Raw genomic sequence first — 27,028 nt, 5'->3', positions numbered from 1 at the left:
AATTATTACAGTACTGTGTGGATGAACATATATTAGTTTGTTGACGTTCTGAAGGTCGTGTACAAGCTTCGGGGAGCGGATTAGCGCTGATAATTCATCAAAACAAACAGACGGGACGCTGGAAGATGAAATATTACAGATGATTGAGACAGGTCAGATCTCCCAATCATTACACCAATACAGAATGGACATAAATGAAATGATATGGAGATTGTGGATTCTATTTTAGATTGTGATAGACCAGATATATTTAATAATTTAAAGCAGTTTGACTTATCCTCTTTCAAAGAGAAAGAAAAACAAAACACACACACAAAAAAACACATTGTATTGAGGTGGTTCATCATATGTGAAACAACATAAATAATACTATTTGTCACAAACAGCAGTTTTTATGTAACTTCTGAGTGTTTTCTGTAAAATAATATACAGATATTGCATGTTTCCCCTCTGCATGTATGTATAGGTACATTTCATATTTGTGTAGGCGGAAATTGTATACATAAAGGGTATTATTCCTTCCTTCAGTTGGAATGGAATAACTTTTGCATAGATTATGATAGAAACACATTTCCTTTTCCCTCTATTAGCTGACATGTGGTGGAAACCCATAAAATAGGTCTGAAGCTGCTGGGCCCTTCATTGCCTGAGCGATGGAATTGAAATGAGTGAGCTAATTTCAAACTTCAGTTTATAAACATAAAATAAAAAAGCACCTTGTTTTTTTTCCCTATTTATTATAACACAGACAACATATATAATCATTTTTATCAATTTCAACAGTGTTTTATGTAATTTCAAAGGGTTTCCTTTAAAATGATACCAAACTTCCGTATTTTCACCTCTGCATGTAGGAATAGGAAGCTTTTTAATTAAGGTAGGAAAACGGAAATCCTCAAAATAGCATTTGAGCTTAACTGGCTAGTCACTTCTCACCTTTTTGTTGAGGGTGGTCTTCACTGTGAGTGGAAGCACCTGCTCATTTTTCTTCATACTGTTTTTTTTCTGTCTTTCTTTTCTGTTTTTCCTTTTGTATCTGCTCAAGGGTCTTCTGTAGGGCCGGCATTCTCTCATCCCTGACAGCCTCCCAGAGTTCACTTCTCGTTCTTTTCATTTCATGACTGTGAAACAAAAAATCAGTCAGCCCTTCCTTTCCAAATATATAACTCTGAGACCCCAAGTTGAAATACTCTTGCATTTTTCTCATTTAAATCAGCTATTTTCATTGTATAGCAGCATAATAATAGGTGACCAGTTAGACTGAAAAATTAACATGAAGTTCAGAATTTCTTTGTATTTGGTTTGTGCCCATGACAGGACGACTCAAGCTGCCACTGACTCTGTTTGTTCATGCAAAATCAGATCTTTAAAAGGGCAAAGGACCCAATACAGAGCTCTGTAGCGTATCTTACTTTACCACTGTAAGATCAGATGTCTGTTCCTTTACCCAAAGTCATAGTGATTTAAGAGGGAGAATTTGAAGAAATGCAGTGCGTTTTTATTGTCATTTAATACTTTCTCAAAATGCTATACAAATCACACTTTTTGTACCTATCTGTTGATTAATTTCTTGCAGCTTTGGAGTTCTTGTGATCATCGGCCACTTGTTGCAACAGTTCTCCCATTTCCTTTTCCACTTTCAGATGTTTTTCTGCATACTTGCACATGAGCTCTGCAGTCTGAACCAATCACACATTATGTCACCATAAACTTAATGCAGACTGAGTCATGTATTGCTGTAAACACTGATGTTTGTTATGACATCACCTCTTTATTTTGCTGAGCTTTATGTTGGTTGCGCTCCAAGACATTTCTCGTGCAAGAACTGCCTCCTCATGGCTAATCCGTCCCTCCAGTCTTCAGCACTCAAGCTCAGCTAGTTCCTCCTGCAGATCCTTCTCCTTCATCTCCTTCTGCCACTGCAGGAATGCAGATTGCTTGCACCCTGCGACAAACGCTCTAATCTGAACACCCAAATACATGTAGTACATTAGAACAAAAGATTTTGTTATTCACACAAGTGAATAACCATGGTATGAATGTTGTGGAAGACAACTCCATGACTTTTGTGATTGACCTTGAAGGTTTAGATCAACCCAAAATTTTCTGATCTCACATTTATCTCATGATTTTCTAAGTCACCCTAGAAGAACCATAAATGTAGTTTACACCACTACAGAAATAATGTCATATTGCAATATTGATGTCAGACCCAGTGTCCTAGTGGGGTGCTTTCATGTGTCTTATTAAATATATGTAAATGAGATTTGTTTTTGTTTTTTTCTGATTTCAGTTTGCTCCTCACGAAATATTATCTTTAAAAGGGCAAGGGACCTCATATTGAGCCTTGTGGCACACCTTAATGTACCACATTAGATTAGATGTCTAAGATTAGAATTCTGTTCCCTTACCCAAACAGTTGTAGAGATCTGAGAGGCTCAAAAGGAAGCTCCTTTTGTACAAATGAGCCAATGCCACACATTATTTATTTATTTATTTATTACATTTATTTTTATTGGAAAGTTGTGGCCTAGTTGTTAGAGTGTTTGACCCCTTACCCTAGGGTTGTGGGTTCGAGTCTCGGGCCAGCAATACCATGACTGAGGTGCCGTTGAGCAAGGCACAGAACACCCAACTCCAGGTGTGTGTTCACGGTGTGTGTGTGTTCACTGCTGTGTGTGTGCACTTTGGATGGGTTAATGCAGAGCACGAATTCTGAGTATGGGTGACCATACTTGGCTGTATGTCACTTTTACTTTTTCACTTTATTTGTTTAATCACATAGAAACAGAGCAAAGTCTCAAATAGCAGTTATATGTCATTTAGATAGTTTATGGTGCTGCTTGTCTTTTCTTTCTTTTTTTATTAAACAACATCATTTGACAATCATTCTACTTAAATGGAAAACAGCAGCATATATTGTCTACATTTGTGTTTCATTGGAAAAAAAAAAAGTTTTGGAAATATGTGAGTTAATGGTGAGTAAATGATGACAGATTTTATTTAAATGTGGTATTGGTTGCTTTTCAATGTTTTGGAATAATGACAAATAATTTGAGATAATGAGTCCAAATAATTTGGAGCTCACTTGAGTAATTGTAAAGAGACAAATAAAATCTAAACTCTACCTTTGTAACTCTTCTTCTAATCTACGATTATATAAAGCTCCCTCTCGCAGTGTGGCTGTTGTGTTCAGTCTGACAGGTAAGCTGTTCATCTGTGCCATTGTAAACAGATATATCCAAACACTTTTTAACAGTACAAAGATCCTCAATAGTAGAAAATAGGTTCAAAAGCACATGGTGCATGTGTCAAGAAATGTTTTTTATCAATACAAGCTCCATCTAGTCTAAATTACCTTTTAGGTGGCAGGGCTTCAAGAAGTATAAAGCTTGTCAAATTGAAGTTCAGCATCACGGCTTTGATGAATCTGGGATATCGTGTTCTGCTCATTAAAAAATACAAACATTTGTAGCTTTTGATTTTGTGGTGCTGTGGCATTAAATAAAAAACATAGCTCAGTTCAGTTGTGCTGTAACGAGTTTTCTCAGAGTTCTGTGAGTTTGCACATCTAAACTGCTGAGAGTTTGCTACATTCAGGATTTGTTAATGGAGTAAGTAAAAAAAACACAATAAGGTAATGAAGTCCGAACAGAAATGAATGTAATAATTCGGACAAAATCAAAAGCAGTTTGCTTCTCTGTTTGGCTTACTAAAGCTTTCTGTCGATTACTCTGCTTCATCTCCTTTGGGGTTCTGTGAGTGGTGGCTGGTACCTGAGGAAGAAGGCAAGCAAATGCCACAATCAACATAATATTACCATCTAAAATTAATAATAACCTTTTGACCTTTTCCCAAACAACCAATAATGCAATAATAAAATGTTGATTGAATGAGTACAGAGTTTTTTCTTTTTCAATAAATAAAAAAAAAGACTGACCATAAAACACATACTCCATTATTTTAAGTATTTATTTGAATACTTACCGGCTTGAGCTTGTCCTTCTGTGGATTGACTTCAGGAGCAGGGAGCGGTCGAGCTTTGGGCTGGGTCAGATCAAATTCCCTGGTGTTTTTCCTGGGAGAGTTTTTTGCCAATCTGGTCCAACAGCACCTCAATCTCATTCCACCGTCTGATAAGAAGAATAAAGAACAAATAACAGAAATAGTATAGCATAATCTATTAGTTACATATTAATTCTGGCATCAGGAAACAGCCTTTTTCAAGCCTCCAGCTAGAATTCATACTCTCATTAATAATTGAACGATTACTAAAAGCATCCACCTAATTAAAATACCTATTTCAATTGATGACATACAGACACATAAATAATTCAGGATATGTATTTATTCTTTGATAGAGTGATTTAATACAACACCAGCCTTTAAGGTAACATCGTCTGAAGGTATGAAGCGCGCATCACACTATCAAACAAGGTAATATACACCACTAATAAACACTCTTTCTTGTTTACTAATAGCATTTTACCTCATCAGTGGGGTAATCCAGTTATTCTGTACAACATCGGCATCATATATGTGACTCCATTCTCTCTGGATGTGTGCTGTGAGGTTGCTGATGTTGAAGAAAAACATCAGGACTGACAGAACATGGTGAGAAACAAGACACAAGACAAAACTAGATCTGTTACCTTTCTGATTGTCTGAATCTAAATTAACTAAAGAAACATAGTTGGGCTATAGTTATATTACCATCAGTCGTATAAAACAAAATACATTTACCAGCGAACACTCTGAATATTGTATTTTTACCATGGTCATTGTAAAAGATGTTGACCACAACATCCAAAAGCTTTTTGTGCATGTACCATCCATACAAAGTATCAAAAATAAACTTCTGGACAGCAGAGGAGAGATTCTAAAAGACAGAAGACATGGGATTATGATTATTATGCGTCCCTAATATTGATAGACTGCTCTTTTAACTCTTTCACCTACTGATAGACTGCTCTTTTAACTCTTTCAAATAACAATAGTAAAAAAAAAGAAATTTAATAAATTAATCTTGAACTCATCAAGTATTTAAAGGGGGAATGTTAAATTAAAGACAACTAAGTAAGACTGATTAAGACACAAAATAATGTCTGTGTTTATTCAACTGGCCCCAGTTCCTTAGTCTGCAACATCAGAAGTAACTGTAATTAAATTAAATTACTTTTTCAACTTTTTCACGATTTTTAACCGGTGGGCACATGCATACTGTATGTATATGGAAGAGAATAGGCCTGTGTTAGAAACTAATACCTTAATATCCTTGGCAAGATCCTCTGTAAAACTGTCAATGCATTGTTTGTCCTCCTGAAAGTCGTCCAGGAGCTTTGTGACCTCGTTGACAAGTTCATTCTCACTGGATCTCTCAGCCAAATTAAATATACTCTCGGCTCAATAGATGGCAGTCCGATAATGTGGATAATATTTACTTCGCTTACCTGATTCAGATCATTTTAATAAACCTGGTCAGAGTGTTATTGTTTGTTGTTGTTGTAGGTTTAGCGGTAGGTCGATGCTGTCCTGTCAGCTGCAGCGTGCTGTTGTTGCCTGGCAACAGCGAGGCGGTACGTCTTCCCCTTTGTTCTCTTTTGTACAAAAATGAAACATTTAGTGAGAAATATAATATTAACTATAATAATAATTCATTTAAAGCATGAATAGCATTTCAGTAACATTTGATTTACACAAAAAAAGAGAGAGAGAGAAAGTAAAAAAAAATGTGTAAAAATAATTTAAATAATTAAAATATTAATAAATATTATTTTCCCTTTGTTTTTTTATTTGTGTGAACAAAATGCACTGTTAGGTTAATAAAAACAACTGCACTAATATTTTAGAAATAATAAAATCGCGGCAAGTGTTTGGCAACACAATCGTAATAGGTCGAGCAGCGCAGCTTCCGTAGTCTGACTGAGCGAGCGCGAGCTCCAGAGCTTCGTCATGAGCAGCCCGTGTGTTTGGGGACAAAAGCGACCGCTCGACTGCTGGATATAAGGGCAGAGTCCGAGCCCGTGATTAGCTAATAGTGGATTAACACTGCCTGTGTCTGTTTTCTGGTCTCTAATTAACACTGTCAGCGCGGTTTTGTTAAAGAGCAGGTGCTAGCCTAGCTCGCTAGCTGTGTTTGTGTGTGCGGGTTTAAAGGTCCGGTTCGGGTTTGGGACGAAGCTGTCGCTAAACTGGCGAGGTGACCAATGATGAATCGTTTCCGAAAGTGGCTTTATAAGCCAAAGGTAAGCTTTCTATTTGATAAATAAATAAATAAAAAATACTAAAATGTAGCTAAATTAATGTGATTCAAAACATAGCGAGCTGTCTAGTTAGACAGCAACCGGGGTATCATATGATATGTGCGTCTTACACAGCATTTTGGGTCGTCGTATAAAATACAAGCCCTCTAACAGCTCTTTTGGCATCACATGATTCGAGCTGCCTACCTAGACAGCATTGTTGAGCGACACACAATGTGACATGCCTACCTAAACAGCAATGTTGGACATCCTAAGACAACATTTCCTTGTAGTTAGTTTTGAAACGCAGTCCTTTAATATTTATTCAGATGACTGTTGTACCTTTATAATCAATGGGCATGTTCACAGCCCTGTGGTAGGCAGATATTTAATTATATTCTTTGTTAAAATATGCATAATACTAGTAATTCATAAATTCAGGTATATTTCTGTGCGTTAGCTTTTCTTAACTGTGTTTGGTCTTTGATAAAGACCTTTGTGTGGCCCCAAACTTACTTTCTATAAGCAATTTGTATTTTACACGTCTTAAACCCTAACATTTCTCTGTAGCTCACAATGTATTTAGTGTTGAGAGATTCTTGCAGTCTACACTTTGGTCAACTGGTGCAATTGTTCTCTGACCGTTTTGTTGTCAAATGATGTTTAATGCATTAATTGAATTTGTGTGAGAAATTAAGGCCACTTTTCAGTCCATTTTTGGTCATGTCTTAAAAAGTCTGAATGGTCTCCCAACAGGATGTTAGAGCAGAAAAGTGTTATTCCTTAAGATATGCAAACACCGGTTGTCAAGGAAGCCTTGGCCCATGGGTACAGTTCTACCTCCATGACTGTGACTCACTTGGACACATTCTTCACAAACATGCCTGTTGTTGTCATCAGGAACTAACTGCAGTGTCTGACGCTCAATAAAATAAGCAGATTTTTAGTATACAAAATGAGAAAACATTGGTCTTTTGATAAATTATTTAATTAGTGCTGGACAACGGTAAATAAATAATAATAATCGCATTATGCAAAAAACTAATAATGGATTCAAAAGTAGTGTATTGTGCACTTTTTTTTGCATTAAAAGTAGCCTTACTGCTGTATGAACAAAAGTGTATTAACATTTGGTTTGCAAACACTTTAAACAAATAATTTGTTTTTGTAACAGCAGTGTTCATTTAACATAGTATCAATTAAAATATTTATTGTAGCATAAATCTCAACTTATAACATTAATATAATTAAATATAAAGTAAACCATTTGTAACTGCCAGGACATTAATGTTTTTATAGAAAATATTGTTAACACTTTATAATAACTCCACACTATTAATCATTAATTAAGCATTAGTAAACAGATAATTCATAATTTATAAAGCATTAATAAACAGTAATAAGCAGTTTATAAATACAGATATAAATGCTTTATTCTTGATTTAAAAGCATATCTATAATGTTTAATAATTGTATTTTCATACTTTATTCATGATCAATTTATCATTTCTCAATGAAGTATAGCATTATTTACAAACCAGTTATTTAGGAGTTGCCAGTGATTCATAAGATCACAAGAAATGTAGTAAATTCAGGTAGTTATAAAGCATTTAGTAGTGGTCAGTTAACTATTTATGTGAGCTCATCTAAAGTGAGTCTAGTTATGCCTTGTAAAGCATTCATAAAGGATATTTAAAGGCTCAGTTATCTTCTAAACAAAAAACAGAAACAAACACAACACAGTGATACAGAAAATAGAAATATTAACAGCCTTTAAATCTCATTTGTAAAAGCTTTACAAGGCATAAATAGTCCTCACTTTAGATGGGCTCACAAAAATAGTTAACTAACAACTACATATGTTTTATAACTACCTGAATTAACCCTGAATTATAAATACATGTTAATAAACCATTTATTAACACTATAAGTAACTATTGCTATATGTCTGAATAAAAAGATGTATGAATGCACATTTAAATAGTTTATTAATCATTTACTTACAATTTCTAAGTGATCTTATGAACCATTGGCAACTCCTTAATAACTGGTGTGATTTGAAATTGATCATTAATAAAGTATGAAAAAACAAATATTAAATACATTATAGATATGCTTTTAAATCAGGTATAAAGCATTTATATCTGTATTTATAAACTGCTTATAAATGTCTATTAATGCTTTATAAATGATGAATTAACTGTTTCCTAATGCTTAACTGATTAATAGCATGCAGTTATTATAAAGTGTTAACAAAATATTTTATAGTTTGTTATAGAAAAACAAGTTATGCTCAGAGTCCAGAGCCTCAATCATAACATTATAACTGGCTCCTTCATATTAGAGACCTGCACGATCACGGGACCCGCGTGGGACAACACTTGATGGGCTGGCCCGGAAGAGACTCACCGCATCCCATACGACTCAAAATAATAAACCACAAAGTTAACAAAACGATTCGCTCCACTGTGCTGAGTGAGAGCACTTCTCTGCTGTCTTCACATGCTATCGGATACTTTGTATTTCGAAATTATAAAGTCATGATTACAAGCTTGTTGTATTATTTTGTGTTAAAAATAACAGCAGGCAGTGGTTTGTGAATGTTGATGCTTGGCCTAAATGATTTGATCAGGAGCATCGCCTCCTTTGAGCCATGATTTGTCTGTATGTGTATTCACAGCCAGTGAGCAACGGACTTTCATAATAATAAACAACTGCGATAATAACACGTTAACTTGCCTAGCCCCAGATTTAATATGTTTGGGAAAGTATGTCTCTGTTAGTGCATTACTTGACCCACGTCCTCATTATCAATGTTCCCTTAATTTTACAACTGTGCTAAACCGTAAACCTAGGCAGACATCATTTTCATCACTTTGAAGTCTGTTTGAATTTCACAACCCGTGTAGTCGCCCAGAGCAAAACGGTGATTGCTTATGTTTTGTACAGGCCTGGTACATCTTTTAGTTCCCTGTGCAGCAGAAATATTTAGCTCCACATGTATTTAATTGTTCTGTGGTGATTCGGAGTCTCAATTGGTTTGCTTTCTCCTGTGTGGATATCATAGGGCTGACCCGTTCAAATCAGCTTATTATACTCCGCTCCACTCCGGTCCAGTTCCCAGCCACGTGCCACTTCCCAGACAAATTCATGTGCAGATTATAAACGGCCACAGTCCAGAAAACAGGCTCGAAACACTCCAAATACTATATCACAACTTGCAGATAACCCCTGACTATCGTTAGGCTACAGGATTCATTTATTAGTTAGTGCTGCTTGCTAAGGTAAACTTGGGCATTATTTTTTCTGTAAAGGGTTAGGGGATTGAAAAGTGTAACTTGCCCTTAACATTTTGTGCTATGGATGTTAATGGTAAATGATGCAGTTTGGAGAAATTTATTTCGCCTAGTGGACAATAATACGAAAACAAATCCTAGGCTTGCATTAAAAACAGAGACCTGGGCTGTATTTAACACCCGAATGTAGCAGAGACTTGGACTCTTGAAAATAACACTGTAAAACACTCAGAACATATTAGCATCTACATGGCAACACCCCAGTATTGTTTTGGAAATTTTGCACTGGCGTGTATTATAAAATTATTAAAAATAATCAGAATTATTAAAAAATGGGAAAATATTGACAATCTAATAATATATTATTTATGCTCACCAAAGCTGTATCTATTCAATCAAAAACACAGTGAAAACAGTAATATTGTGGAATATTATTATAATATTATTATAAGAAAAATAATATTATTAGAAAAATATATTATTATAAGACCTGAGATGACTGAGAAGAGATGACAACTCCTCCCTGAACCAACATAAAAAACTACCAGATTGTGCTATAAGTTTGATTCCAACACATCATAGCTGTTAATTGTCTTTAATTGCATTTATTTGAATATGTCATTAACTAACTGCATGATTTTTACTGTACATTTCTGCCTCAAAGACATCAGCTTGACATAGTCCCCACTGATGAGCTAAATATAATGTAAAGCTAAAATTTTCTGTGAAGCTGCTTTTCAACGGTTTGTTTCGTGAGAAGCGCTATGCAAATAAATTTGGCTTAAAATAATTTAATTACATTTTTAAATAACTGTTGTATTTTAATAGATTTTATAATTGTAAATTATTCCTTCCATGGCAAAGCTACATTTTAAAGATTTTTTATTATTATTAATAAGAAAGTGAAATAGACGTGACACAGCCAATTATGGTGACCCATACCTGGAATTACGAGTCCAAATCTCTAACCATTAAGCCACGACTTCCCCCAGTACTGTCTACAATGTCACATTATCAATCAGAGATCTTTCTAATATGTGACCCTGGACCACAAAAAGGCTTAAGTCTCAGTTTTTCAAAATTGAGATTTGCACATCAAATGAAAACTGAATAAATAAACTTTCCATTGATGTACAGTATGGTTTGTTAGGATAGGACTGGAATCTGAGGATGGAAACAATCTGGAATCTGAGGGTACAAAAAAATCTAAATACTGTGAAAAACACTTAAGTTGTCCATATGAATTCTTAGCAATGCATTTTACTAATCAAAAAATAAGTTTTTATATATTTACGGTAGGAAATATACAAAATATCAAAACATGATCTTTACTTAATATCCTGATGATTTTTGGCATAAAAGAAAAATCAATCATTTTGACCCATGCAATGTTTCTTGCCTATTGCTAAAAATATACCCCAGCGACTTAAGACTGGTCAAAGGTCACATATATGCTGGATTGGTGCTGAAGAAATATTTACACCTTGAAGCTTGAAGCTCCAGTCTATGATGTAATTCTTGGAAGATGTTTTCTGTTGAGTGCCCGCTGGAGCAGAAGGGGTCCAAAGGTCTAAATCCTCTTCAGTGCTCTTCAATCCAGTGCTGAAATCTATATCTACACTCATTTAGCTCTTCTGATATGGGAATGGCTGTTGTCGCAACAACATATGCCTCTTTAAATAAAACTAATTTCTCATACAGCACCAGATACCCCTCTTATTACAGGACTCTGATATGTGCTTCCTTTTAATACTAGTTTGTTTTGCCATCTGGTGCTTGATTAGATCATTCCAAGTATTCGTTTACATTTGGTGTTTTTGTTTGTTTGTTTGTTTCATACAGAGATCAGATCCACAGCTGCTGGCCCAGTTCTACTATGCAGATGAAGAGCTGAACCAAGTGGCCACTGAGCTGGACAGTCTGGACGGCAGGAAGGACCCTCAGAGGTGTACACTGCTGGTCAACCAGTTCCGCTCCTGCCAGGTTTACCAGATCTCTCCACTTACGATCTTACAGCAGATGTTTGTTTTTCATTCTGGAATGTTTAAGAAGGAGTCTGTTTGAATATATATTTTTAAATATAATATTCCTGTGATGGTAATGCCAAGACAAACATTACTTGAGTCTTTAGTCACGCATTCTTTCAGCAATTGTTTGCTGATTTGGTGCTCAAGAAATGTGTATTATTATCACTGTTAAAAACAACTGTGCTGTTTAATATATTTGTGGAAACTGTGACATTTTTTGGATTTTTTAGAAATTTATTAGAAATCTTTTATTTAAAAAAAAGTCTTCACTGTCACTTTTGATCAGTTTAATGAATTTTTGTTAAATAAAAGCATTCATAGTTTTTCACTTTTTTTAACTTACTGACCCCAAACTTCTGAACGGTGGATATTTTCCACACTCCTGGAAATTGGAAATCCTATAATTAATTAATTATCAGGGAATGGCGAAATCATGAATTCTAGCCCTGGGAAAAGCAAATCACAGGAATTTCTACAGTGATTATAAATAAATAAACGACCTGCCTCACTTTAACCCTTAAAAGTGAATGTTCTTACACTGCATGTTGTGTATCAATCTTCTCAATATTTGTATAGGACAGTGTTTTAAACATCATCAATCAGATCATGGATGAATGCATACCTGAAGACCGAGCCAACAGAGACTTCTGTGTAAAGTTCCCAGAAGAGATCCGCCACGACAACCTCGCCGGGCAGCTGTGGTTTGGGGCTGAGGTAGTGCACACTAACTAATTACCTTCAGAAAGAGGCATCTTCCATAGAGATATTACTCATGGCATAACCTATATGAAGCAATGATGATATTATCATCACTCCTCTCTCCAGTGCCTTGCAGCAGGATCGATCATCATGAATCGTGAAATCGAGAGCATGGCCATGAGACCGCTAGCTAAAGACCTCACCCGTAGCCTGGAGGAAGTACGCAACATCACACGAGACCAAGCGCTACGAGATCTCAACAACTACACAGACCGCCTGAAGGAGGTGCTACGTCAGTTTGACAGCCTCTTCGCTGAGTTTGAGCTCAGGTATCTAAAAATGCTGCTTGTCCGACCTTGTGATAATAAAATAAAGATGATGCATTCATGGACCATTCATAAAGATACATTTACAAGAGCAGATTTTTAAAACAAAATGTGGTGTTAATGTAATCATATAATGGGTCTGTCTGTTTCCTATTGCAGTTACGTGTCAGCCATGGTGCCTGTGAAGTCTCCTAAAGAGTATTACATCCAGCAGGAGGTGATGGTGCTCTTCTGTGAGACAGTTGAGAGGTAAATATTCACATCTTGGACTGGGTATTGCCCGCTACATCCCTATACAATACACACGGTGATATGATGCATTGCCATATTAATTGGAAAGAAACGTGAAAAGAATTATGACCAGTGAAATTTCTAGCACCATCTATTTATTTATTTACTTGTTTTTTTTTTAAATGTATTATTATTAAGCAAATCTCTTGTTTTGCCATCTCAAGGGCCCTAAAACTTGAGTATCTTACACAAGACATGATCGATGACTATGAACCAGCTCTCATGTTTACAATCCCTAGACTTGCCATTGTTTGGTAAGTGATATGTCATTCTAAAGAGGTTTTTTTTTTTTCATGTCATCCACCTCTAAAATGATCATTTTCATCACACTGTATATGTCATTCTCTTTTAATGGTATCTTTTCTCGTGCTTCGTCTTATTAGTGGCCTTGTTATCTACTCTGAAGGGCCTCTTAACCTCGACCGCAAACCAGAGGACATGTCTGAACTCTTCCGGCCTTTCCGTACTTTGCTGAGAAAAATAAGGTATGGTTAGTGTTCACAGTAGTCATTCTGATTTGGTCATCTGATGCAGGTGTAGCCAGAGGTTATTCAGTGAGACATGCATCAGTGACTGCATCGGTCAAATCTGTGATTTGGTTTGGTTTTGCTTTGATTGCATGTTATTCTGTAGTCCTGTCTAGACAGTGTCACTGATTATGATGGGTTGCTCTGAATACACCGGACACAAGCAGCACAAAAAACAAAAGTTTATTTCTACATCACTGGATTCTTGTCTCTCTTTAATCGTATAGATTTATAATATCTGCATCAGCGCTGAGATTTAAAATTGAAACCCTGTTAACCTTTTAAGTAGCAACTGAAGAAATGTTAGATTTGTGAATCATCTAATTGTGTTGTTCCTGGCAGGGACCTGCTGCAGACTTTAACTGAAGAAGAGCTCATGACTCTTGAGCGAAGCCTCTGCATCTCCCAGGATGGAGAATTCCCTGCAGGCTCCAGTACGCCGTCGACCAATGACCCGGCCTCTTCCACTGGTCCTGAGAGCCATCTGGAGACACTGGAACAGGATGATGGAGATGAGGAGGTGGTGGATCTCACACTTTGTGTAGCCCAGGAAGATGATTCTGCATGGAAGGAGGATGAGGAGAGGAAGGGGCAACCCGAGTCCTCCAGTGAGTGCGAAGAGGAGGACGCCACAGATGCAGACTTGGCTTGCTCCATGCAGTATGATGAAGAAGAGATCGAGCAACTTAATATGATGGTGCATCAAGTAGGGGATGAAATGTCTACGCTGCTTTCCCCTCCAAGTCAGAATCAGTCTCCAGCCCATCGGCCTCGGCCCTATAGAGGCAATAGTCTTGAAGACTCCAGTGCCGCATCCAGCACTCAGGCATCTCCGCAGAGAGTCCCGGGATTATACCATGATGAGGATAGAGTTTTCTTTATGGATGACTTTGAGTCTGGTGTAACTAGCGAGCTGTGCCATGGGCAACTTCCTCTTCCTACCGTATGCCTCCGATCCCCAGAGCACAGTGGACCGGCCCTGTTGACTGACTCCTCATGTAACGGTTGGTTGACAGTCTGTCAGTCAAGCAATGCCAACGATATGGTTTCCCAATGCCAATCAGCCAAGTCCATGGGGGACTCCGAAAGGACACCTGTGGTGAATGGCTGGGAAGGGTCACAGGAGGAGGACAGCGTACAGACTGCTGAAGAAATCGCCAATCGGACCGGTGGAATGAAGTTGTCTGCCACTGTTATTTTCAACCCTCATTCCCCAAGCTCGACCGACTTGGCCGTCGTCGTACCTCATTCAACCAGCTTTCAGGAATCCGATGAGGACGGGGCTTTAATTGCCACTCAGTGCCTACTTAACTCCTGCGTGTGCTGCACTGGCGGATGCGTGGAAAACTACGAGGATGCCATGGAGCCTGCTGGACGGGGCATGACGCTGGGGTTTGAGAAGCACAAGCTCACCATCACGAGCTCTGTCATTCAATCAGCAGTAGCTGCTGGCAGCCCAGGGAAGGGAAATGGACCTTTATCCCTCACTCTGCCCCCGTCTCAGGGCCACCTCGCCCCTTCTGTGCCCAATGGTTCGGTGCAGAACCAAGTGAGAGAAGATGAAGGCAGTCAGGGCTTTTCCCACTATCCCTGCTGTGAGAAATGCGCCCCAGGGGTTCTTCTGACTCAGGATAGAGGCTCGGGACAAGGGGAGGGAGGACCTAGCTGCACCCATCAGGACACGGGATGCCCGACGCAACCTAAAACTACAGTTAAAGATAAATCGGAAGGTTTTGGAAAACAGCCAAAGGATGATAACCGAAAGAACTCTAGGTTTGTTTAATTAGGTTTTCTTTGATTCTGAAAATTTTTTGTTTGTTGCCTTTTTTTGTATACATCAGTTAATTTCATTATGAAGGTTATCATTCTTTTCGGTTCTCATATTTCATTTTCATCTGTTGCCCCCAAATGTTGTTTTTTAATTTTTTTTCAACGGTCCGCAGCGGTTCTCAGGAGTCCCCCCTCAGTTCTGTCCCCAGCAGTGACATTGACGGTGTTTCTATCACTACATGCAGTTTGTCGAGCTCGTACACTCCCAGGTAAACATGTCTAACTTTTGGCTGATGGGTTAAATATGTGAGGACTGTTACTATAGTGTTGTAGCGATGATATACTGTTGAAGTCCAACCTGGAAGTTAGCATAACCTTGGTTCCCTCTGCAAAACAAACAACCTACAAACGTTTGCAGTTAGCGTATATTTGTTCATCAAGAGAAATTTTACAGCTGAACACGAGGATCATGAGTGTTGAAGCCTAAGCACAGTTGCTTTACAAATGTTAGACTACAATATACCCCACAGTCACATGACTTAAATATCATGATCACTGAGGTTCCAACAACTTTATACATTTTTATTTAATATCTTCAAATCTGCAAGCTTAATAATTAACTTGATTTTAACTTGATGGGCTTTAATGTCTTTTTCCAGGCATGTAATAGCCTTTGAATAAATCTTGAATGAGGTTTTAAATAAATCTTATGTTATAGATAAAGTGAAATATACTGAGTGAGTGTTAATACAGACGTATTTCAGGCATTTAATCAAAATACCTTGGAACAGGAAGTGCAAAAACACTAATTTACTTCTGGGTTTTATGACTAATACATAAAGCACTCTATAGGTTATGTTTAGTTTTTGATGCTAGCTAAGGCTTAGAAGCTTGTGACTTTTTTTTTTTTTTTTTTTTGGTTTTCAAATAAGGTTTTCTAAAATCTCACCCCATCTTCCATTGGTAGTCCCGCTGAAAAGCCAGAGTGCCTGTTTTGGGCTGATTGAGCTGTTCTAACAAACACAGCAATATTTCATTAGCTCATATCACAGCTTTTCACCCCAGGTAGTAGAGTATGACTGATTACTCGTATACCTTGAATGCAGCGTAACTGTGCGTTCACACCGCCGGCGTCGAGAGCGTCAAAAATCGCTGTACGCAAACAGGGACACATCACAGATTATTGAAACACAAAACAGCAATAATCAACCAGTCGTCCATTGTGCTTGGGAACTAATGTGGTCTGAGCTGGGTTCTCTGGAATCCTCTCAAGCGGTGGACTTCTGAGTTCTGATTGGTTGCTGACCAACCGCGTCACAGCTCCTTACCATAAAGTTACCTTGATTTAGTTAACTCTCCTCAACGCTCTCAACGGCTAAAGTCGCGCCAGTTTACATTGAAAATGAATTACTTCCGGCCACTTTGCCGCTCTCGACGCCGGTGTTGTGCCCAATTTTGACCCCCTGCCAAATTATCACCCCCTTGTTAAATCGCTACCTGATTGCCTGATCCTAACCCCGCCCCTAATCCTAACTCCTCCCCCAAACCTACTCCTAAACCTACCAATACTAGGGGGGTAATAATTTGGCAGGGGGTCAGAATTGGGCACAACACCGGCGGTGTGAACGCACAGTACGTTTTTCTGGAGATGCAGTGCTATAAGAATAACCTTTCAGAATATCTTGTTGCACATACCAATGTCCTGATTATCACCCAGAAGACCCTGGCCACTGCATTAAACTCGTGTGCATGATGACATCTTATCTCGGCATCCATACAACAACACACTGACAAACTACTTTTGCAGGGGGAAAATATCATGTATACGTTTTTCTGAAAAAATGTTTATCATCAGTGTGAAAATCAAGTCCTAAAATTTGCTCCTTGATACCAGCAAGCTGTTGCACAAATCCCATAGTGTTCCCTCAACCGTAGGGTCACACTTTCTGGATTAACTCGATTATGTGAAACTAAGGCAAGCAGTTTCAACCACAAGATTATCATTTTTCAAAGATTGAACACGAGACAATTATATCTTAGAACGGACTTCATTTTTTTATTAGTCTTAAAACTATTATTATTTACATTTTTTCCCCTAATAATCTTCTCTTTCAGTCCCGTCAGTAGCCTGACACCCAGCTCGGACATGTCTGAGGATCTGGATCATCAGGAGATTCAAGTGGCTTTGCAAGCTGCCAAACTCGCTGCTCACAACAAAATTCGCTCCCGTTTCCACAGCAGTGGTGACCTCATCCATCGCCTGTTTGTCTGTATATCAGGTGTGTTACCTAATGACGTGTGGGGTTTGGAGTCTGATTAAGGCTTTGTGGTGCTTGGTAAAGCCTTGTTCGAGTGACAAAACGTCTTTTCTACTGAAGTAAAAATCTAAATGAATCATTAAATACATAGTGCAAATGAATAACAGAACGGCTTGAATTTTGTTTGCATTGTCAGACCTTTTCTTATGAGATCCAGTCTTATAATTAACATCCTGTGATATTGTTTAACATTTCAGTTTTGCCTACTAAGTGCACTGTAAAGCTTACTATAAATGTATAACTAGCTCTGTAAAACTAATAACATTTGTCTTTAAAATGTCTGAAGGAGTGGCTGATCAGTTGCAAACGAACTATGCGAGTGACCTGCGGAGCATCTTAAAGACTCTGTTTGAGGTCATGGCTACAAAATCTGACCAAGAGGACACGGAGAAGCCCAAGAAAGGTTCGTGAGGCACACTTCTGAAAGATACAGATGCCGTAACAGCATGGTTTATCGCCCCGTGTGTCAGACGTCATGGGTTTAATGTGCTGTTTGATGCACCTCAGGTCCGTGTCTGGGCAGCGCTGTACTGGAGGACTGTGCTCTCTGTCAGGAGACCATCTCTTCATCAGAGCTCGCTGCCAAAGCACGAGAGGGGCAGTTTGAAGGTTAGTTCAGTATACCACCTATATGCTCACCATATGAAGAAGCATTGTATTTTGATATACATGATACGACAAAACCTTGGCTGCATCTGAAATCACAAACCCTCTGACTTGGCACTTTTTTTTTCAACAAGAAGCACTTTGTGCATTAAAAACTGTTCTATGTAGTATGAATGTGAGTAGGAGACTCATCTGTTATGAATCCTTACCTGTGTTCTTTGTATGCGCTATTTAGATTTTCACCACATGTAGTTGGTCATCTTTTCTTCTACTGTTTTTTGAAGCTGTGAATTCGAACATACTGATTGTCTCTAGATTTCTATATACTCTATATTTTAGGGAAGTAAGCATATTTAGTTTAAGCCCTAGTTAGCTGCATAACTAGACAATTTAAATCATCGTGGTCTTGCACTAAATACACAACTTTTTTTCAAAAGGCTTTAAGATACACCATACAGTCAACAGGTTTGTCTATTCCAGTAATTTCTTTGAGGAAAAAAGCCTACTGAGAAACGTGGGCTTTCAAATTAGATAATCTGCAAACTCAAGGTCCACAGAAAAGTTAACTGGAAATATAGAGTGATGCTCTTAGTGAGGATGCTGCTTTAGAAGACCTCTTCCTATGTTTCCATGCTATTAGGTTTTAGAGCATTGCTAATACACCTGATGGACCTTTCTTCATTTTTCCAACCCTTTCTCTGTTCTTTTTTTTTTTTTCTTCAACATCAGACCCTCCTGAATGGGTACCAGATGAGGCCTGCAATTCCTGCATTGCATGTGAAGCTCCATTTACAGTCATCAGAAGGAAACACCACTGCAGGAGCTGTGGAAAGGTCAGAATAGAGTGCAGTTGTTTCCAAGCCTAAATATCATTTATTTTCTCCATAGAGAAACAAATTCTTTCAAGGCATGGATAGATTTATTTTAAAAAAGTGGGTTTGTGTGTGTTTATTTCAACTTTAGTAATGTTATAATTTTTAGTTTTAATACTTTAATACTATATATAAAGTGAGAGAGAGAGTGTCCTCCATAAGTATTTGAACAGTAAAGACAAAATTGTTCTGCTTGCTGTGGAGTCAAGGAATCTGTAAATAAAACTAAAAGATGAATATGAGACAAAACTACAGAATGTCACATTTTATTATTGGGTGATTCAACACAACGATGTTTTACCAGCTAAGAAGATCAGCACTTGTAGAGTTTCATCTCCCTATCTGATGTGAGCATAAGCCTCACAGGTCTTTCTAAGTGATCTGCTGTGTCCTGTTGCATGAATTCTTCAGATATTAAAAGCAGGGAATGTGTCTTATCAGTTATATACATTGCTTCTGCATTCTAAGGATTGCATTTGATAATGACACACACAAACCAGGATGAAGACGAGGAAGCCGACTCTGAAAGAAAAGAAAGCAATTTGGATGCTAAGAGAAAAGTGGAAGTCAATTAGAACTATAGGAAAAACTCGGAGCATGGAGAAATCAAGAGTGTGGAAACTACCGGTGACATCAGCAACCAACGACGACCTGATCGGCTGAGAAAAACCAACAGTTTGATGACAGACAAATCAAATTGGATCAGGACAACGACACAGTTCAGTCAAAAACACCATGCCAGTCCAGGCAAGGACTTAATCATGCCAAAGAAATGTAAAGTCTTAGATTGCCCAAATCAATCTCCTGATTTAAATCCGATTGAACATTCATTTCAGCAGCTGAAGAGGAGGCTAAAGACAGAAACTCCCTAAAACAAGCAACAGTTGGAATCGGCTGCATTAAAGGCATCAAAGCATTAGACCAAGAGTCTGGTGATGTCTATGGGTTGCAGACTCACTGCTCTGATTACATGTAAGGGATCTGCAACGAAATATTAGCTTTTAATCTTTTACATCTTCTTTAAATTCAGCTGTCCCAATACTTATGCTCACATCAAATACTGCGATGAACTCTAAAAGTGCTGTGCTTTTTATAAAACGTGTGTGTTGAAAGATGAGGAAAAAAACACATAAGTCGCACTGGACTATAAGTCGCATTTATTTAGACCCAAGAGAAAACATTACCGTCTCCAGCCGCGAGAGGGCGCTCTATGTCTTCAGTGTAGACTACAGGAGCACAGAGTACGGAGACGGTAATGTTTTCTCTTAGTTCATTTCTCTCGGTTCATGACAAATTAATTTTGATAAATAAGTCACACCTGACTATAATTTGCAGGACCAGCCAAATTATGAAAAAAAGTGTGACTTATAGTCCAGAAAATACGGTAATAATAAAATGTGACATTCTGTAGTAGCATATTACAAGTTGTAGTAAGCTGTAGTAACCTATTATAAGTTTTTTTATAATGCATTATGCATTCATTATAATGCCTTAAGAGTACCCTTATAATGTATTATAAATAAAGGCTTCATAGTAAGGGTTACCATATTTTTTTTTCTGTATAAAGGCAAACATGAATAACAATGAAGCCATAATCCAACAATCCAACTTGGGGACCAATGTAAAAAGCTGTTAAACAAAAAAAAAAATTAAAATGCCATGGCCAGAACATAAAAAGATGAAATTTATATATAAAAAAGCAACAAAATTCAACAAAGAATAAGCAGACAGCTTAAAGACTGGTGAGCTAAATAATCTAAACCTACCACTTCGTCAGAATTACATCCATTCCTTACTCCCCAAAAATAAAAACACAAACACAAAAACAGTTGTCTAGGTCCGCTCACTTACCTGTCATTCATATGTAGTGCTGGGCAATGATTATCATGGTTTATCGCATCCAAAATAAAGGGTTTTGTTTACATAAAATGTGTGTGTGTGTGTGTATATATATATATATATATATATATATATATATATATATATATATATATATATATATATATATATAAACACACACACATACAGTATATGTGGACTACAAAACCTGTCTGAAGTGTAAATTTCTTTTAACTGAGATTAACTTTCCACTGATGTATGGTTTGTTAGGATAGGACCATAATTAGCCTAGCATATTTAACTATTTGAAAAACTCAAATGTGAGCGTGCAAAAAATCTAAACACGGAGAAAATCACCTTTAAAGTTGTCCAAATGAATTCTTAGCAATGCATATTACTAATAAAAAAATTTAGTTTTGAAATAGTTACGGTAGAAAATGTACAAAATGTTTTCATGGAACATGATCTTTACTTAATATCCTGATGATTTTTGGCATAAAAGAAAAATCAATCATTTTGACCCATACACTGTTTTTTTTGGCTAAGAGAATGAAAACGAGAGTAACATGATTCCAGTTCTGATGAGATGATGTTTTATTGCAGATCTTCTGTTCCCGCTGCTCATCACACTCAGCCCCATTGCCTAGATACGGTCAGATGAAACCTGTGAGAGTCTGCACTCACTGCTACATGTTCCACGTAACGCCTTTCTACAGCGACAGGACGGGTATCTGACCACACACACACACAGAGACATAAGCACACTACCATGAGTCTTACCGAGACTTCTTTTCAATTTCATCATCGTCCAAAAAAATTTACATATAAACACTAAATGCAATCACTTCAAAGAGAAAGAAACCGCCTTGACCACAGAACAAAGTGAGAAGGACGGATATTGCCTCAAGCACATAAAGGAAGTACCCCATCGCTATGGGAGCCAAAGTATTTATTTAGGGCTTTGCTTTGAAATAATGAGCTAAATTACAAATTTGCTTTAATCAAGCATGGAACAAGCGAGCGATTCTGTGAAACAGAAGTGCACCTGAAAAGATACAGCTTGTTAATAGGATTTAGTCTGGCAGTAATTGTGGTTTTATTAGCACCGGAGGTTCAATGGGCTCAGTTTTCTAGAGTGAATGTAAACTGTGAGCACATTATTAATATGAGAATAACAAAACTGTGACACATGAAGACAATAATACTAACACTAACTGCACCATCAGTGACACCTTTGTGGCACAATATAGCACAGATGTTTCTTTTTTTCCAAATGTTTTTATTTAGACAATAATGCTGCTTTCTGTAAAACAGAGGAGTGATATTTGGGGATTAGATGAATGGCCAAAAATCCATGAGTGTGTGTGTGTGTGTGTGTGTGTATGTATATATGAGTTTGAAATGGGTTTAATGTATCTTCCAAAAAGAGAAGATTCTCTCATATTCCTCATGCAAATGAATGTGCAACATTCGGATGTTCTTTGTTTTCTGTAACTAATACTGAACTGTACAGTAATTGCCTTTTACAGCAGTTTTGGAGCCTTCTGCTTTTCCTTCTGGTACGAAAGCCCCTACCTCATCCCTGTTCACCCCTCACACGGTTCTGTCCCGTTACAGTATGTCTACCGTCTCAGTCAACCCTGACTGTCTGCTACACTACGAGGCAGATGCCTTCCTTTTTCTTTGCACACTTTGTTTTTTTATATATATACATAGTGACCAACCACTACTTTCTGTCTGTAACTGTATGTATAATGGCAAATCTCATGAAACCTGTCAAGAATATGCCATCTGGGTCATATTCTAAGAAAATTATGTTAATGTTTCATAAAGAAAATTAAGCCAATTTTTGCATTAATATTAGGAAAATTGACAATCCTCTCCCAAATCTCATTTTTGTAATGTGAAAAAATAAATATTTCTATTTTATTTTAAATTGTGACGTATTTGTACATCACAGTATAATTGTATTGAATTTAATTGATGCTATTTGAATTAAAAAACATATATCAGCCTGAAATAGGCTTCATTTTCTTTATGCATAGTACATTTCTTTTTATTTTCTATTGAATTTGGGGTGAAATAGGACCTGGAAAGGTGACTTCTGTTTGACTTTTACCAATGAAAGAATGAAAGATGTTGTTCTATTGGTTTCAGATCTCAAAATAAGAAAAGCTTTAGTTTTGTACACTGTTTTTTTTGGTTAACTGTAAAACATCTGCTTCTGTAACCTCGTCAGCTTCCAGAAATCAAGCAGGCAAGTTTTATATTTAGTCGTATAAATGCACTAGGTTTTTCTGAAATTGAGCATATTGATATTGTGCTGCAAAACAGTTTTGACCAAAATGCTTCACATGAAATGGAAGGAAATGACAAACACTACTGACTAGTATGAAATGCACTTTGTATGAAACTCGAGGAGCATTTGAAATGAGTTACTGCTGGCAAGCGATGACACCTTTCAAGATTTATCATGTGTAATGTTCTCAAATCATTTCACAGTAACATTAAACCTTGCATCTGATTTCAGATGTTATCTACAGACAGAATTGTTTCTTGATTTTACATAACTGTTATTAAACATTCTCCAACACTAAAAATCTGAATGACACTGAAATAGTATGTCATATATTAATTTTGCCACCTTAATCATTTCAGCACACATTCCTTTTTGCCAAAGTCATTATAGTAAATCCTTGGCACCACATAGAACGGGTTTTTAGTGAGGAAAAGGTCTAATGTGTTTGCATGCATCTTATGAAGTGGTTCTAGCAATATTATAGCCTCCATCACATTCGAGGCAGTTTGATTCTGCTGGGTGATGGATAATACTTGACCTCTTTTGAATCATTCCTGTTTTCAACCCTGTCCTCACTTCATCATCTCTCTCTCTCCACACTGCTGTATTTACGGGTCATTCACCACAATATCTGCAGATACACCGCTTTAAGACTTCTGTAGTTCTGCAAACTGATGGGATAGACGGCTATACATGACACTGACAATACTGCAGATCTGGCTTTAGGATTACTTCTCCGTTGATAATGATATAGTGATGTATACGGATTTTCATCATCATTTAGTGGTACTTCAAGTAGCCGAATGGATCAATTCTGTGCTTTTTCTGGTTGCTTCCTGTTTTGATCTCATGACTGTTCCTCAGGAATGATTGATTGTACATTGACAGGATTCTGAGGGATGGATTTCTGCAGCTAGCCTTGGAATGTAATTTGGTTTTAAAGTGAGATGTTGTGGCAAATGCCGAATACTTCCTTGGACGGCTGCTTCAGCGTCTGCAGACTCCACTTCCAGCCTGTCGTGTGATGAGCTCAGTTTCTGAGTTGTGCCCTCTTCCGATCCTCATGCTTTTCTTTTTTTGCCTTGTTTTTATTGTATTATTGAAAATAAGATATGAGTCTTTAAAATTATTAAACAGATGCTTTATTTTACAGAGAACAAGAATAATGAAATTATATATGTACAAAATTACTTTTTTCTGTATAAAGAGAATCACAATGAGAGAATTTACTCTATTTATTCAAAGCTTGTTCTTATTTTGTAATGGCCGGTTCAGTCTAATAAGATGTACAGAACTTTTTGAAGCCTACTAAGTATTTATGTCATGCAATGAAAGTAATAAATGAAGTTTTCTCAGCAACTGTAGCTCTCTGCTATTTTTTTTTTCCTGAGTCTTTGTCACAAGATGCATTGCACTATTCAGAGATACAGTGGATATTAAGTTCATATACCCAGTTTTTGTTGGACTAAATGCTGAAATCATTCTATCTTACTGTCTAGCTGTCCAGATCAAAATCAGATTGCTTTTGGCTGTGCTCTGCTCAAGGGGATGTGACTGTGCTGTCCAGTGTGTGCATGTATGTGAAGATCACACAGAGCAGGCCTTTTCTGAGCATCAGTCTCTCAGCTCTTCGTCATTAATAAACCACTAATGACAGCGAGAAGGAGACCTGTAACCAGTCGAGTCCCAGCAAGTCTGTAGCTAAGTTCCTTATAATGTAGCGACCGGTTGTGATTGTGTTGAGCTCCCCATCTGCCCAGCTCAAAGCTGTATGTTCCCGCCCACTCTGCAGCACTCACAATCTGTGCCCGCTTTCTGGAGAGTGGAGACCATAGTCCCAGAAGGTAGTTGCATTACGATCCAGATCAGTCAGTGGTTGGTCCACTGAATTAGTATTTATTTTTGTTTTTGTCATTAATGGCTGAGCTTTCTAAAAGTGCTAACAACTTTGTTAGACCAAAAAAAAAAAAAGAGGACAGTGAGCGAAGGGCAGTTCATCATTGCAAACACTAATACAAAGGTCCAGCAGGTAAATCATCATAGAATATTTAGCAGTTTGTTACACTTTAATTCTTGTAATTGAGTATATTGCCCAGTATAATCACTTGTCTTGATACTAGTCATCTATGACACATCATATTTTGTCAAAACCAAATTAATAGTAGGCCTATAATTAATACTATATATATATATATATATATATATATATATATATATATATATATATATATATATATATATATATATATTGTTTTTATATATTATTTATTTCACTAATTCCATTCCAAAAGTGAAACTTGTATATTATATTCATTCATTACACACAGACTGATATATTTCAAATGTTTATTTATTTTCATTTTGATGATTATAACTAACAGCTAAGGAAAATCTCAAATTAAATCTGCATCTCCATGAAGTTGGTCATTACTGCAAACCATCACTGACTGTGGAAACTTTACACTTGACCTCACTTATGTTTCCTTGAAGATGCTTAATTCACTCTTTGAACTCATTGTAGTTATTAAAATATATCTTTTTAAATGCATGTTAGTTTGGTGGCAGTCAAAAGCAATTATCTTGTTGAGCTTGAGCTATTTGAGCACTTCTGTATTACTGGAGGCAACAATCCTGTTAGGTGTCTGAAAGCCTATCACACCAACCTTTATCTGTCTGCTGATTCAGTGAAAGTGAGAGAGGCCATTGAAGAAGGTGAGTGGAATGGTTAAGAATAATAAAAATACAAGTTTTGATTCATTATAAAATTCTTTCTTATTAGGAATTGCAGCAGCTACAGTGAGTGGCCTTTGATGGAGATGCCTTTTTCTTCTCGGATGAGTATATTATACTTCTGACAACAATTAATTATTATAATTTTCCATAGGGACCACTTCAGGGGTTCTTGGAAGCTCTGGGGAAACTGCAAGGCACCCGGGCCCTCAAGACGTTACGTTCCTGGGTCTAGAGACAGACGAGGCCCTCTTCCTAGCGGTAGCCCCTGATGGCCCCATGCTGGAAAAGATCGGACCTCACATCTTCTTTGCCGATCAAATGTTGCACATGGAGGGAGCGCAGAACTTGGGACAGTGGCTGTGGAACAGCTCAGAAGTTTCAATCAAAGACAGTGAGGGATGTAAAAAAAGCCATGTCAGCCCATCAGCTACTGCTCTGTTCATTCGGGGTGCGACAAGTGATCCTTTTTAATAAGGATTTTAAAGGAATAGTTCGCCACAAAATTAAAATTAAAATACTCAAGTTGTTCCAAACTTGTATGAACTTTTTTTTTTCTGTTGAAAATAAAAGATATTCTGAAGGATGTTGGTAATCAAACAGTTGACGGTAGCCATTGACTTCCATAGTATGGAAATACTCTGAAGGTCGTTGGCTACCAACCAATTTTGTGTTTCTTTGTTAACTTGCAAAAAACATAAACAAAGAATAAAATAAAATATAGCTGCAAGCAGCGATGGCGGGCTCAAGCCACCAATGCCATCGCCACCCCGGTGGCATCAGGTAAACTGTGCCCAGCGGGCACATGCATTCACAATATCCCTCTGGCAGTGTGGTTTTAAAAGATATGGCAGTTAAAGGGTTAATCCGAATCATCTAGACTTTAAAATCACATTCACAGAACAATATATATATATATATATATATATATATATATATATATATATATATATATATATATATATATATATATATATATATAACTTTAGTAACACTTTACAATAAGATTCCATTTATAAACATTATGTTAACATGAACAATATTTATATAGCATTCATTCATGTCAGTTAATATTCCAAACTTAAACATTAAAACATTGTTTTATTGTGATTTTTTTCCAAGCACATTTTACCAATTCCAAACCATATCAATCTTAATAACTACCATTATTTTTTATTTAATCATT

At 37.1% G+C, this 27,028-nt stretch overlaps 1 protein-coding gene, 1 long non-coding RNA gene and 1 pseudogene across 2 annotated transcripts; 1 reads left to right on the top strand and 2 right to left on the bottom strand.

Annotated features, from left to right (window-relative positions):
* Positions 1-829: 829 nt before the first annotated feature.
* Positions 830-4,739, bottom strand: LOC113060291 (cilia- and flagella-associated protein 99-like; annotated as a pseudogene).
* A 33-nt stretch (positions 4,740-4,772) lies between these two features.
* On the bottom strand, positions 4,773-5,544 carry LOC113060329 (uncharacterized). The gene is made up of 2 exons (XR_003278229.1): positions 5,266-5,544; positions 4,773-4,879 (listed from the first exon to the last, which is right to left on the bottom strand). It is a non-coding gene; the product is annotated as an uncharacterized LOC113060329 (long non-coding RNA).
* A 367-nt stretch (positions 5,545-5,911) lies between these two features.
* On the top strand, positions 5,912-23,357 carry LOC113060553 (lateral signaling target protein 2 homolog). Its single transcript, XM_026229559.1, has 14 exons — positions 5,912-6,245; positions 11,381-11,521; positions 12,142-12,279; positions 12,391-12,593; positions 12,750-12,839; positions 13,046-13,135; positions 13,265-13,366; positions 13,751-15,181; positions 15,352-15,447; positions 17,294-17,457; positions 17,783-17,899; positions 18,004-18,105; positions 18,832-18,935; positions 21,417-23,357. The coding sequence occupies exons 1-14, from the start codon at positions 6,207-6,209 to the stop codon at positions 21,546-21,548; spliced, it is 2,949 nt and encodes a 982-aa protein (XP_026085344.1). The 5' UTR covers positions 5,912-6,206; the 3' UTR covers positions 21,549-23,357.
* The last annotated feature ends 3,671 nt before the right edge of the window (positions 23,358-27,028 follow it).

Source organism: Carassius auratus, chromosome 42 (genome assembly GCF_003368295.1).
Source record: "Carassius auratus strain Wakin chromosome 42, ASM336829v1, whole genome shotgun sequence".
In the NCBI taxonomy this organism is placed as follows: Eukaryota; Metazoa; Chordata; class Actinopteri; order Cypriniformes; family Cyprinidae; genus Carassius; species Carassius auratus.
Note: the sequence above shows the minus strand (reverse complement) of the source record. Positions and strands in the feature narration are given on the sequence as shown.